The 12,407-nt window shown below is 42.1% G+C and overlaps 1 protein-coding gene across 1 annotated transcript; it reads left to right on the top strand.

Moving 5' to 3' along the window:
- Nucleotides 1–8,986: 8,986 nt before the first annotated feature.
- Nucleotides 8,987–11,624, top strand: msrb2 (methionine sulfoxide reductase B2). The gene is made up of 5 exons (XM_021620386.2): nt 8,987–9,330; nt 9,771–9,868; nt 10,151–10,227; nt 10,479–10,626; nt 10,745–11,624. The coding sequence occupies exons 1-5, from the start codon at nt 9,213–9,215 to the stop codon at nt 10,859–10,861; spliced, it is 558 nt and encodes a 185-aa protein (XP_021476061.1). The 5' UTR covers nt 8,987–9,212; the 3' UTR covers nt 10,862–11,624.
- Nucleotides 11,625–12,407: the final 783 nt, after the last annotated feature.

Below are 12,407 nucleotides of genomic sequence, written 5' to 3'. Positions count from 1 at the left end.
ATTAATTGCAGTATAACCTTGACAAACGGTGCCCACAAACAGTTAGGGCCTACATAAAGCTGTCCCAACATCTTACCACTGCTACACCTGGCTATCAGTGGAGCCTTGTCTGGCAGCAAAACAGTTCATTCTGCCTCATTTACTGCCTTTTAAAAAAAACATAGCTGATATGGCTGACTTGCTTAAACAAATGTGGTTTCTAATGACAATTGAGATTTGTACAAACTATGTTCATAAGTGGACTACAGAGGATAAGAGGCAATCCATAATTTCAATTAAGACATTAATGAGCGAGCTATGACAGACGTCAATTTAACTATTTGTTTAGCTCTTTTGAAATGTACAGCGACAGAATTCAGAACATGGGACGTTCTTACAGTGTTCTCCTTGTACACCAAGTCAGAACTGTAGGACAAATAAATCTAGCATACACTGTATGCAGACAATGAAAGCTCTTACAATATTCAATGATTACATTTCTCTAAAACAGGTTATAGGCTACATGTGCACCACCAAATCAGAACAGTAGGCGAAATTAAGATGGGTAAATAGACCAAATTATTAGGGTGAGGCACATGGGCTACTAACAGCTTACTACACAACATACACTTAGTATTTCTTTCTTAGCTACAGTATACATATCTCCCTGGCATATTACATAATTTATGCAGAAGCATACAATACATTTTTGAACTCACTTTGTTGTGCTGTGCTCACTTGAACAGGAAGGTGCAGTGGTGGACCTGGATTTATGGTGCTTTCAAAACAACTGGGAAAAAACAAGGTTGAATCGTGATGATGTCATTGATCTTCAGGTTGTAGCTCTAGAAAGAGGTCGGATTTACAATTCCGAGTTGGATGACCGTTCAAAAGGTATTTTCCCAGTCGGAGCTCATTAATTCCCGACATCCCAGTTGTCGTGAACTCACTGAAGTCAAGTTTTTGCAGTTCTGAGTTTTGTTTGCGGCACAAATCATGCTTCATTGACAGCATGGCCAATGTTGAATGTTTATAATTTTAAACTTGGAAAAGAGCCCCTTAATCCCAGATTCGGGACCACACAGCAGGCTAGTGATTTCTTTGCAATGCTTGCAGCATCACTGTCACTGATTCCTTCCATTGTTGAATTTGCAATTTCCAACCGATAAGTTTTATTTAGAATTTCTCTTAATTATTTATCTTCATATGAAAAGGATTTGCCAGTAGATTGTCGACTTGATTCATGATGATGACTGCTAGCTAAAATTTTGAAGGTATGATGTTGACATGATCAGGACAATCAAAGCTACTCTACATACAGTATAACGTGATTTGATGTAATTTTATCTGTGGCCAATGACCTTGAGCCTTCTTGGATGGGCAATTCTAATGTAACTCTATGGCAGCACCCAACGGGCTAGAATTTTCTAGCTCTACCCTTATACTTGGCGGTGACGTAGTGTCCCCATGAGTGGTAGAATACTGAGCCAATCACGGCGCAACGCTCCGTATTGTCACGATTTCCACTGAAGGTAGCTCCTCTCCCTGTTCGGGCAGCGCTCGGCAGTCGTCATCACTGGTCTACTAGCTGCCACCGATTCCTTTTTCTTTTCTGTTGGTTTTGTCTTGATTGTATTCACCAGTATCATGTTTGTTGTTAATTAGGGCCTATTTAAACTCCCAGGTCTTGCCTGCTTTTGTGCAGGTTTATCCTTTATGTCAGTGGTGTATTATTGTTTGCTCTTACGTGTTTGCTGTCCGTTATTTTCCCTGGTTGGGGGACCTATCGATTTATTGGTAATTTTTGCCTGGTTATTGGCTGGACCCAGCTGAATAAAACTTATTCATTGGAAGCACTGCTCTCTGCGCCTGACTCCACACCCACCACTCCTAGCGATCCGTGACAGGTATTATCTGCTGGCTTGCCCCACCACCACAGAAAGCACTGAGCTAGGCTGAAACACTTACATTTTGGAGCTGCCTTACTCAAGAAAATAAAAAAGAGACCATGTTTGTATGCGGCTTTATTAACTCAATGATATACAGTATATATATACAGTGGGGCAAAAAAATATTTAGTCAGCCACCAATTGTGCAAGTTCTCCCACTTAAAAAGATGAGAGAGGCCTGTAATTTTCATCATAGGTACACTTCAACTATGACAGACAAAATGAGAAAAAAAAATCCAGAAAATCACATTGTAGGATTTTTTGTGAATTTATTTGCAAATTATGGTGGAAAATCAGTTTTTGGTCAATAACAAAAGTTTATCTCAATACTTATATATACCCTTTGTTGGCAATGACAGAGGTCAAATGTTTTATGTAAGTCTTCACAAGGTTTTCACACAATGTTGCTGGTATTTTGGCCCATTCCTCCATGCAGATCTCCTCTAGAGCAGTGATGTTTTGGGGCTGTTGCTGGGCAACACAGACTTTCAACTCCCTCCAAAGATTTTCTATGCGGTTGAGATCTGGAGACTGGCTAGGCCACTCCAGGACCTTGAAACGCTTCTTACGAAGCCACTCCTTCGTTGCCCGGGCGGTGTGTTTGGGATCATTGTCATGCTGAAAGACCCAGCCACGTTTCATCTTCAATGCCCTTGCTGATGGAAGGAGGTTTTCACTCAAAATCTCACGATACATGGCCCCATTCATTCTTTCCTTTACACGGATCAGTCGTCCTGGTCCCTTTGCAGAAAAACAGCCCCAAAGCATGATGTTTCCACCCCCATGCTTCACAGTAGGTATGGTGTTCTTTGGATGCAACTCAGCATTCTTTGTCCTCCAAACACAAGGAGTTGAGTTCTTACCAAAAAGTTATATTTTGGTTTCATCTGACCATATGACATTCTCCCAATCTTCTTCTGGATCATCCAAATGCTCTCTAGCAAACTTCAGACGGGCCTGAACATGTACTGGCTTAAGCAGGGGGACACTTCTGGCACTGCAGGATTTGAGTCCCTGGCGGCGTAGTGTGTTACTGAGGGTAGGCTTTGTTACTTTGGTCCCAGCTCTCTGCAGGTCATTCACTAGGTCCCCCCGTGTGTTTCTGGGATTTTTGCTCACCGTTCTTGTGATCATTTTGACCCCACGGGGTGAGATCTTGCGTGGAGCCCCATGTCGAGGGAGATTATCAGTGGTCTTGTATGTCTTCCATTTCCTAATAATTGCTCCCACAGTTGATTTCTTCAAACCAAACTGCTTACCTATTGCAGATTCAGTCTTCCCAGCCTGGTGCAGGTCTATAATTTTGTTTCTGGTGTCCTTTGACAGCTCTTTGGTCTTGGCCATAGTGGAGTTTGGAGTGTGACTGTTTGAGGTTGTGGACAGGTGTCTTTTATACTGATAACAAGTTCAAACAGGTGCCATTAATACAGGTAACGAGTGGAGGACAGAGGAGCCTCTTAAAGAAGAAGTTACAGGTCTGTGAGAGCCAGAAATCCTGCTTGTTTGTAGGTGACCAAATACTTATTTTCCACCATAATTTGCAAATAAATTCATTAAAAATCCTACAATGTGATTTTCTGGATTTTTATTTTCATTTTGTCTGTCATAGTTGAAGTGTACCTATGATGAAAATTACAGGACTCTCTCATCTTTTTAAGTGGGAGAACTTGCACAATTGGTGGTTGACTAAATACTTTTTTGCCCCACTGTATATATATATATTTTTTTTTTCCATTGTTAATAAACTGATATGTAACATGTTCATTCCAAAATAACATGCAAAACAGGCAAGCCCCCCCAAAAGTTTGGGGTCACAAGTCCTAAACTGTCAGCTTCATTAAATAGTACCTGCAAAACACCAGTCTCAACGTCAACAGTGAAGAGGTGACTCCGGGATGCTGGCCTTCTAGGCAGAGTTCCTCTGTCCAGTGTCTGTTCTTTTGCCCATCTTAATATTTTTTTTTACTGGCCAGTCTGAGATATGGCTTTTTCTTTGCAACTCTGCCTAGAAGGCCAGCATCCTGGAGTCGCCTCTTCACTGTTGACGTTGAGGCTGGTGTTTTGCGGGTACTATTTAATGAAGCTGACAGTTTAGGACCTGTGAGGCGTCTGTTTTTCAAACTAGACACTCTAATATACTTGTCCTCTTGCTCAGTTGTGCACCGGGGCCTCCCATTTCTCTTTCTATTCTGGTGAGAGACAGTTTGCGCTGTTCTGTGAAGGGAGTAGTACACAGCGTAGTATGAGATCTTCAGTTTCTTGGCAATTTCTCGCATGGAATCGGCTTCATTTCTCAGAACAAGACTAGACTGAGGAGTTTCAGAAGAATGTTCTTTGTTTCTGGCCATTTTGAGCTTGTAATCGAACCCACAAATGCTGATGCTCCAGATACTCAACTAGTCAAAAGAAGGACAGTTTTATTGCATCTTTAATCAGGACAACAGTTTTCAGCTGTGTTAACATACTTGCAAAAGTGTTGTTCGAATGATCAATTAGCCTTTTCAAATGATAAGCTTGGATTAGCTAACACAATGTGCCATTGGAATACAGGAGTGATGGTTGCTGATATTGAGCCTCTGTACGCCTATGTAGATATTCCATAAACAATCAGCCCGTTTCCAGCTACAATAGTCATTTATAACATTAACAATGTCTACACTCTATTTCTGATCAATTTGATGTTATTTTAATGGACCAAAAATGTGCTTTTCTTTCAAAAGCAAGGATATTTCTCAGTGACCCCAAACTTTTGAACAGTAGTGTATATTTATTTAAATACGTTTTTTTGCAGAAAATTGGGGCTGAAAACAGGTGGGGCTCTGACCGTTCGCCACTGATCCTGTTATGATTGATATATAGCCCTATATGTAGATGTACTAGGTACCAGGTAATACATTCAATGCAGTATTAGCCTTATATTTAACTAATTAATGATAATTGTATGCATAATAAGCTTCTAACTTATAGCCTCTGTCTGTTGCGCAATACGCAAGCACCTTGGCCTCTCCTTAAAAAACGCTCCCATGCTTGGAGTCCCATGCAGGAAAAATTAGACTAGAATAGCTTGTTGGACATCCTATTTTTAGAATTTTATATACCAATAGACTATTTGAAGAGGGATGCAAGCTCTTTTTTGCTGAACGTTAAATACAGAAGCCAAAATAACTCACGGGTAGTTTGAAAGACGAGTGAACACACGATGGTGGTAGGCTATAGTAGTTTTTTATTCAGACCCATAACCATTCAATCTTCGTGAAGAGATGTGAAAGCCTTCTGCATCTAATTACAGTCCTATATTTTTCAAGGATGTCATTAGAAGGACAACATGTATTTAATTGAACTGTTGAAAGCAAGGAAAAAATGAAGCAACAATCGAGAAAAAGGAGGTAGGCTAATAACATTAGGGGAATATTATGAAAGATATGTTATACCCTACTAATTACACAAATAGGCCCTATTATGTTTCAAAATGTAAATCCAATTCGCTAGTCTATACTTGTAACTTTGTAGGCAGCATGTGGTGCACCAGAATCGCATGTCATCTTCTGCTTTATCATGGTTTGAACGATGTTTTTAATTCCAGTCCATATAATACAGTATAATACAGTAATACAGTAATACAGTTCACACTCATAACGATTAGCCTTATTTATTTACCCAAGAGAGTGTATAGCTAGCTACATCTATGGCCTTTTATATTTTTCTGTTGTGGGTAATGTGCAGTAGCCTGTATCATATTCACTAAATGGACGAAAGTATGTGGACACCCCTTCAAATGAGGGATTTTGGCTTTTTCAGCCTCACCAGTTACTGACCGGAGTATAAAATTGAGCACACAGCCATGCAATATCCATATACATAAATTGGCAGTAGAATGGCCTTACTGAAGAGCTCGGTGACTTTCAACGTGGCATCTTCATAGGATGCCACCACTCCAACAAGTAAGTTCCTCAAATTTTTGCCCTTCTAGAGCTGCCCCGGTCAACTGTAAGTGCTGTTATTGTGAAGTGAAAACGTCTAGGAACAACAATGGCTTAGCCACAAAGTGGTAGGCCACATAAGCTCACAAAAGTGCTGAAGCGTGTAGCGTGTAAAAATCGTCTGTCCTCGGTTGCAGCACTCAAGTTCTAAACAGCCTCTGGAAGCAACTTCAGCACAAGAACTGTTCGTCGGGAGCTTCATGAAATGGGTTTCCATAGTCGAGCAGCCGCACACAAGTCTAAGGCTGACATGTGCAATGCCAAGTGTCGGCTGGAGTGGCGTAAAGATCGCCACCATTGGACTCTGGAGCAGTGGAAACACATTCTCTGGAGTGATGAATCACGCTTCACCATCTGGCAGTCCGATTGACAAATCCGGGTTTGGCGGTTGCCAGGAGAACGCTACCTGCCCGAATGCATAGTACCAACTGTAAAGTTTGGTGGAGGAGGAATAATGGTCTGGGGCTGTTTTTTCATGGTTCGGGCTTGACCCCTTAGTACCAGTGAAGCGAGGTCCATACAGAAATGGTTTGTCGAGATTGGTATGGAAGAACTTGACTGGCCTGCACAAAGCCCTGACCTCCACCCCTTTGAACACCTTTGGGGTGAATTGGAACGCCGACTGCAAGCCAGGCCTAATCGCCCAACATAAGTGCCCGACTTCACTTATGCTCTTGCGGCCGAATGGAAGCAAGTCCCCTTAGCAATGTTCCAACATCTAGTGGAAGAGTAGGGGCTGTTATAGCAGCAAAGGGGGCACCAACTCCATATTAATGCCCATTATTTTAGAATGAGATATTTGACGAGCAGGTGTCCACATATTTTTGGGCTCATTAAATGTCGGTGGGCTCATTTAAATGTCGTTAATGTAGGGCTCATAAAATGTATTTAATATATGGCTCATCATGCTGATCAAAGCTTTAATCAACAAAATTATAATGCTTTTGAATGACACTTCCTGTTTTGGCAGGAAACACCGGGTTACCCGGGAGAAAAATGATTTATTCTCTGGATGGAACATTTGTAAAATAGCGGGAAAATATTGAACCCTAATCAGTACCCTCTCACCCAAAGATTGTGTGTCTCCATGTTCATTTGTCTCATATTTAATATTCAAATATTTATAGTTTTACTGTAACCTAGACCTTGTTGTTTTCATGTAGTGTGTGTAGAGTTCTGGTAGTCTGTAGTGAGAGAGTGGTCAGTAGGCGCTGTACTTCTGTTATTTGTTATTGGGGGAGAGGGGAGAGGGGAGTGGATGTAGGACTGATGCTGCTGCATGTTAAACAGGCCTGCTCTGGCTGAGAGAGAGGCCCAGTCAGGGACAGGAGCTAGAAAGACACAACAAAATCAAATTGTATTTGTCACATGTGCCGAATACGTCAGGTGTAGACTTTATCGTGGAATGCTTGTTTAGAGTGTAAAAAGTAATCTAAATTAAAAATAGTAACACAGGGAATAAAATAAACAAGAATGACGCTATATCGAAACAAAACCCAAACAAGCCGTACTGCTTCTTGACACAATGCCCACTTAACCCTTTAGCCAGCCGCACCAATGTGTCGGAGGAAACACCATACACCGTGTCAGTGTGCACTGCGCCCGGCCTGCCACAGGAGTCGCTAGTGCGCGATTGGACAAGGACATCCCTGCCGGCCAAGCCCTCCCCTAACCTGGACGATGCTAGGCTAATTGTGCACTGTCCCATGGGTCTCCTGGTCACGGCCGGCTGCAACAGAGCCTGGACTCGAACCCAGAATCTCTAGTGGCACAGCTAGCACTGCGCCACATGTGTTGGTATGTGTGTGTGTGTTGTGAGTGAGCGTGTGTTATATACTGTATAGTCTTGTGAGTTTTCATAGGGTCAGTGCAGATGGACAGGGTAACCATTTAATGAGCTATTTAACAGTTTTATTGCTATTTAGTAGTCTTATGGCTTGGGGGTAGAAGCTATCTCGGCAGGGTGTATGGATGTGGGTACGTAGACCCACGAGCCACTCCGGCCCCTCATGCTGAGTTCTGTTTTTTTGTGTCCCCCCACCCCCATCAAAGTTGCCCGTCCTTGTAATAGACCATAGACCTCATACACTACCCTGGGAGGCTGCTCAGGACCAACGCACCACACGACCCCAGGTTATACAATACCAGACTATACCTTACCAGTCTGAACTAAGCCTTTATCAACTGTCTAAACTAGACTGCAGCTATCCCATTCTATCTTTGTGCTAAGTTGTTTTACCCAGAAGACACTGTTGTCATTCAAGTATTGTTCAACATCACATGACTCGATTGATTTATAATTCTCAGCGTCTGACCTTAGTAAAGTTGGGTAATGTCTTGTCAACAAACCACAGACGATGTTGAAATATCTGTTCCCAAGACAGACACTGTGATTGTGTATTCACCTTTGGTATGGTTCCATGGTGTAAGGTTGGGCCTGCGACTGTTCCAGATCAACCAGTCAGTCCTTCTATGCAGGCTGGGGCTGTCTGCTTATCTGTTATTTCAACTCCAACTGAGTTCAAAAGTGTTTAAAAAAATAATAATTAGCTTCTAACGTCATGTAGTCTTAATAAGGTGAATTACTCTTTTGAAATGCTTCTCCCCCCACCTCAAAGTAAAGTCTCTGGTATTACTCTCTGGTGTGTGTGTGTGTGTGTGTGTGTGTGTGTGTGTGTGTGTGTGTGTGCAGTTTACAATTGGCTCATTCATCCCCCTCCTCTCCCCTGCAACTATTCCCCAGGTCGTTGCTGCAAATGAGAACGTGTTCTCACTTACCTGGTAAACTAACGGATAAAATAAATAAATAAATATAAAAGTACCTGTCAAAAGTTTGGACATATCTACTCATTCATGGGTTTTTCTTTATTTTTTACAGTGTAAAATAATAGTGAAGACATCAAAACTATGAAATAACACACATGGAATCATGTAGTAAGCCAAAAATATTTAAATAAATCAAAATATGTTTTAAATTTGAGATTCTTCAAATGTAACCATCCAACCTAACAACAAAAGAAGGAATTGTCCTCTGTCACTTTTATCTTCCTTATCAACTCTGACCTATATAATATATCTAGTTTGTGACCGGGTCTTCCCAGAAGCCTACCGAATACTGGACAGCAGGGCAGGCCAGGGAAGGAAACCGGCAGGCAGGGACCGGCAGGAACTCGCTGGAGCGTTGAAAGTCCTCGATCAACGCAGATTAGGTCAGAGCAGCGCAAACTGCTGCACTTGACTTCGATACAGACCACTTTCTGCACGGAGGACTGTAAGCGCACAGCCAAATTCTGCAGGAGAAAACATGTCTCGTTCTATCGCCCGACTTTCGCTCATCATATCTCAGAGAGTGGCTGCCAAGTCCGCCTTATTGCCCAAGACCAGGGTTCCTGCTTTCATCCGTCCTGTCTCCACTAGTTCAGGTTTGAACTATTATGTTAGAATCGAATAAGGCTTTATAGAATGGAATTACATAGCTTGCATCTGCATAGGATACTTTATTGTCTATCAGTTAAAATTAAGTTTATTCAAATGAAGTTGAATTTCAACAAGTTTATTAGATACCATTTTAATAAAACTAGGTCATAGTGTATCTATAATTTTAAAGAAATGAACAAGTATTTTTGTCATGTTATGTAATAGGTTGATGCAGAAAAGACAGCCATCTGTCACATGCTTACTGACACATTTTTCCTGGCTGTCACATTTGCTCCAAAGAGCAGAAATCCATTGTGCTCAAATCTAATTAGGCAGAAGTGGCGAAATGAAAAGCACAAAGCAATGAATATTTTATTTCTATGACAACTACAGAAAATGCAACAAAACGTTCAACACATTTTGCTTATCAGTGTGTGTGTTACAGGCTCAGGATCTCTGACTCGTTATGATGAGACCACAGACTGGCAGAAAAAACTTACCCCTGAACAGTATGTGGTCACGAGGGAGAAGGGGACAGAGATGGTGAGTCACACACAGCACACACACTTTGCCTGTCCTCAGCCTCAGTGACCATTGACTGACATTCCTTTATAGATGTCAGTGGGTTCAGTGTGTAGTTTTGAATGGACTTTGTTCTTTGTTTATAATCTTCCTCAGAGTGAAAGATAAGAGCAGTTGGTTAAAGAATGACATATGGGCTGAATCCTCCATTTGCACTGATCTGAAAGCTTCAATAATGACAAGAAAGACAACATATAGTGTGTTTACTGTGTGTTAGCCAGGTGTGTGTATTTGTGTCCTCAGCCCTTCAGCGGTCTCTATCTGAACCATAGTGAGGTGGGGATGTACCACTGTGTGTGCTGCGATACTCCCCTCTTCAGGTAACCATCTAACCCCCTTATACCTCCCTAACACCTGACTCATGTAACCATCTAACCCCCCTACACCTCCCTAACACCTCACCTGACTTCACTCTAACCCGAATTCACTCTAACCCCTAACATCTTAATTTAACCCGAATATGAGCGTTTAGACTAAACCTCTTACTAGACCTCTCTCTCTGTCTGTCTCTCTCTCTGTGTTTCTGTTTCTTTCTCTGTCTGTCTCTCTCTTTCTCTGTCTCTCTCTGTAGTTCAGAGGCAAAATATGACTCTGGGACAGGCTGGCCAGCGTTCAAAGAGGCTCATGGGACGTGGGAGTGCGACGAGAGCCATGCATCCATCATCCGTCGCCCTGACAACACCATGGGTAGTGCCGAGACAGAGGTCCTCTGTAAACATGTGAGTTGCATTCTGGGTAATAATGCAGAGAGATGTGTTGGTGTGGTGTGAGTTCTGTCTCCTCTACTGTATTATTTTTACCCTGCAGTGTGTGTGTGTGTGTGTGTGTGTGCTACAGTGTGATGCCCATCTGGGTCATGTGTTTGAAGATGGACCAGACCCCACAGGACAGAGGTTCTGCATCAACAGCCAGTCTCTTAACTTCAGCCCGAGAGATCTCACACCCGAAGACTAGTGGAGCTCCTAGGACCACTTAGAACCGTCTAAAACCACCTAGGCCTCACCAGAGCAAACCTTCAAACCCAGAGAACACAAACCCAAGGTCCAGTAAAACACAACAGAACTGACACCTGGATCCCTAACACTGACCATAGATGGAATTTTCCTGATTTCCTGACCTCGGCATCAGGAATACTGTTTTCTATGTCTGTATCTTTCTGTAACTGATCAGAGATGAACCTGTAATATTTACCTGACTGTATTTACATCTGTTCCCAGCCTAACTCTAGCCCCAACTACGACACAGTATGTTATAGGGGTAAGGGGGTAAAGGGGGATCATGTGTTTCATATGGTCACATTTTTATGTCTGTCCATTATATTAAAGGGTCTTCAATCATAGTCACTGGGTCGCTCTGAGAGTTAAAGGCCTACTTTTTTTTTTTTTAAGTACCTTACTGTAATAGTTTTCCGTTAAAATGGTCAAAAATAAACAAAAATAGCCTTTAAGCAAAAAACTATTTCTCTAGCAACAATTTTTACAGTGTTAGTTTCATCCGCTGTTGTACAATATGATACAAAACACAGGAAAACTGAATTTTAACTGCTTCTAACTGATAGGTAAGGAATATTTTTGACCGCTCATTGAATCGAGCCATTGGTGTCTGCTGTTGTGTACAGTTAGTCTGTGTCTGTGGTAGAACCTACTGCCATATGAACCCTTCAACCTGGAGCATATTCTGTCAATAAAATGTGTACTTTTTCTTGTGTGCTTGGAAAGTGTTATATTGTGTTATATTATTTATATTAGTATTCAGACCCTTTGCTGTGAGACTAAATTGAGGTCAGGTGCATCCTGTTTCCATTGATCATCCTTGATGTTTCTACAACTTGATTGGAGTCCACCTGTGATAAATTAAATTGATTGGACATGATTTGGAAAGGCACAAACCTGTCTATATAAGATCCCAAAGTTGACAGTGCATGTCAGAGCAAAAACCAGGCCATGAGTTTGAAGGAATTGTCTGCAGAGCTCCGATACACGATTGTATCGAGGCACAGATCTGAGGAAGAGTACCAAAACACTTCTGTAGCATTGAAGGTCCCTAAGAACATAGTGGCCTCCATTATTCTTAAATGGAAAGAGTTTTAACCACCAAGACTCTTCCAAGAGCTGGACGCATGGCCAAACTGAGCAATCAGGGAGAAGGGCCTTAGTCAGAGAGGTGACCAAGAACCCGATTGTCACTCAGACAGAGCTCCAGAGTTCCTCTGTGGAGATGGGAGAAACTTCCAGAAGGACAACCATCTCTGTAGCACTCCACCAATCAGGACTTTATGGTAGAGTGGCCAGACGGAAGCTACTCCTCAGTAAAAGGCACATGACAGCCCGCTTGGAGTTTGCCAAAATACACCTAAAGGACTCAGACCATGAGAAACAAGATTCTCTGGTCTGATGAAACCATAATTGAACTCTTTGGCCTGAATGCCAAACGTCACATCTGGAGGAAACCTGGCACCATCCCTACGGTGAAGCATGGTGGTGGCAGCATCATGCTGTGG

This window comes from Oncorhynchus mykiss, chromosome 11 (genome assembly GCF_013265735.2).
Source record: "Oncorhynchus mykiss isolate Arlee chromosome 11, USDA_OmykA_1.1, whole genome shotgun sequence".
Classification (NCBI taxonomy): Eukaryota; Metazoa; Chordata; class Actinopteri; order Salmoniformes; family Salmonidae; genus Oncorhynchus; species Oncorhynchus mykiss.
The sequence above is the reverse complement of the archived record's forward strand: the minus strand, read 5'-3'. Positions and strand labels throughout refer to the sequence as shown.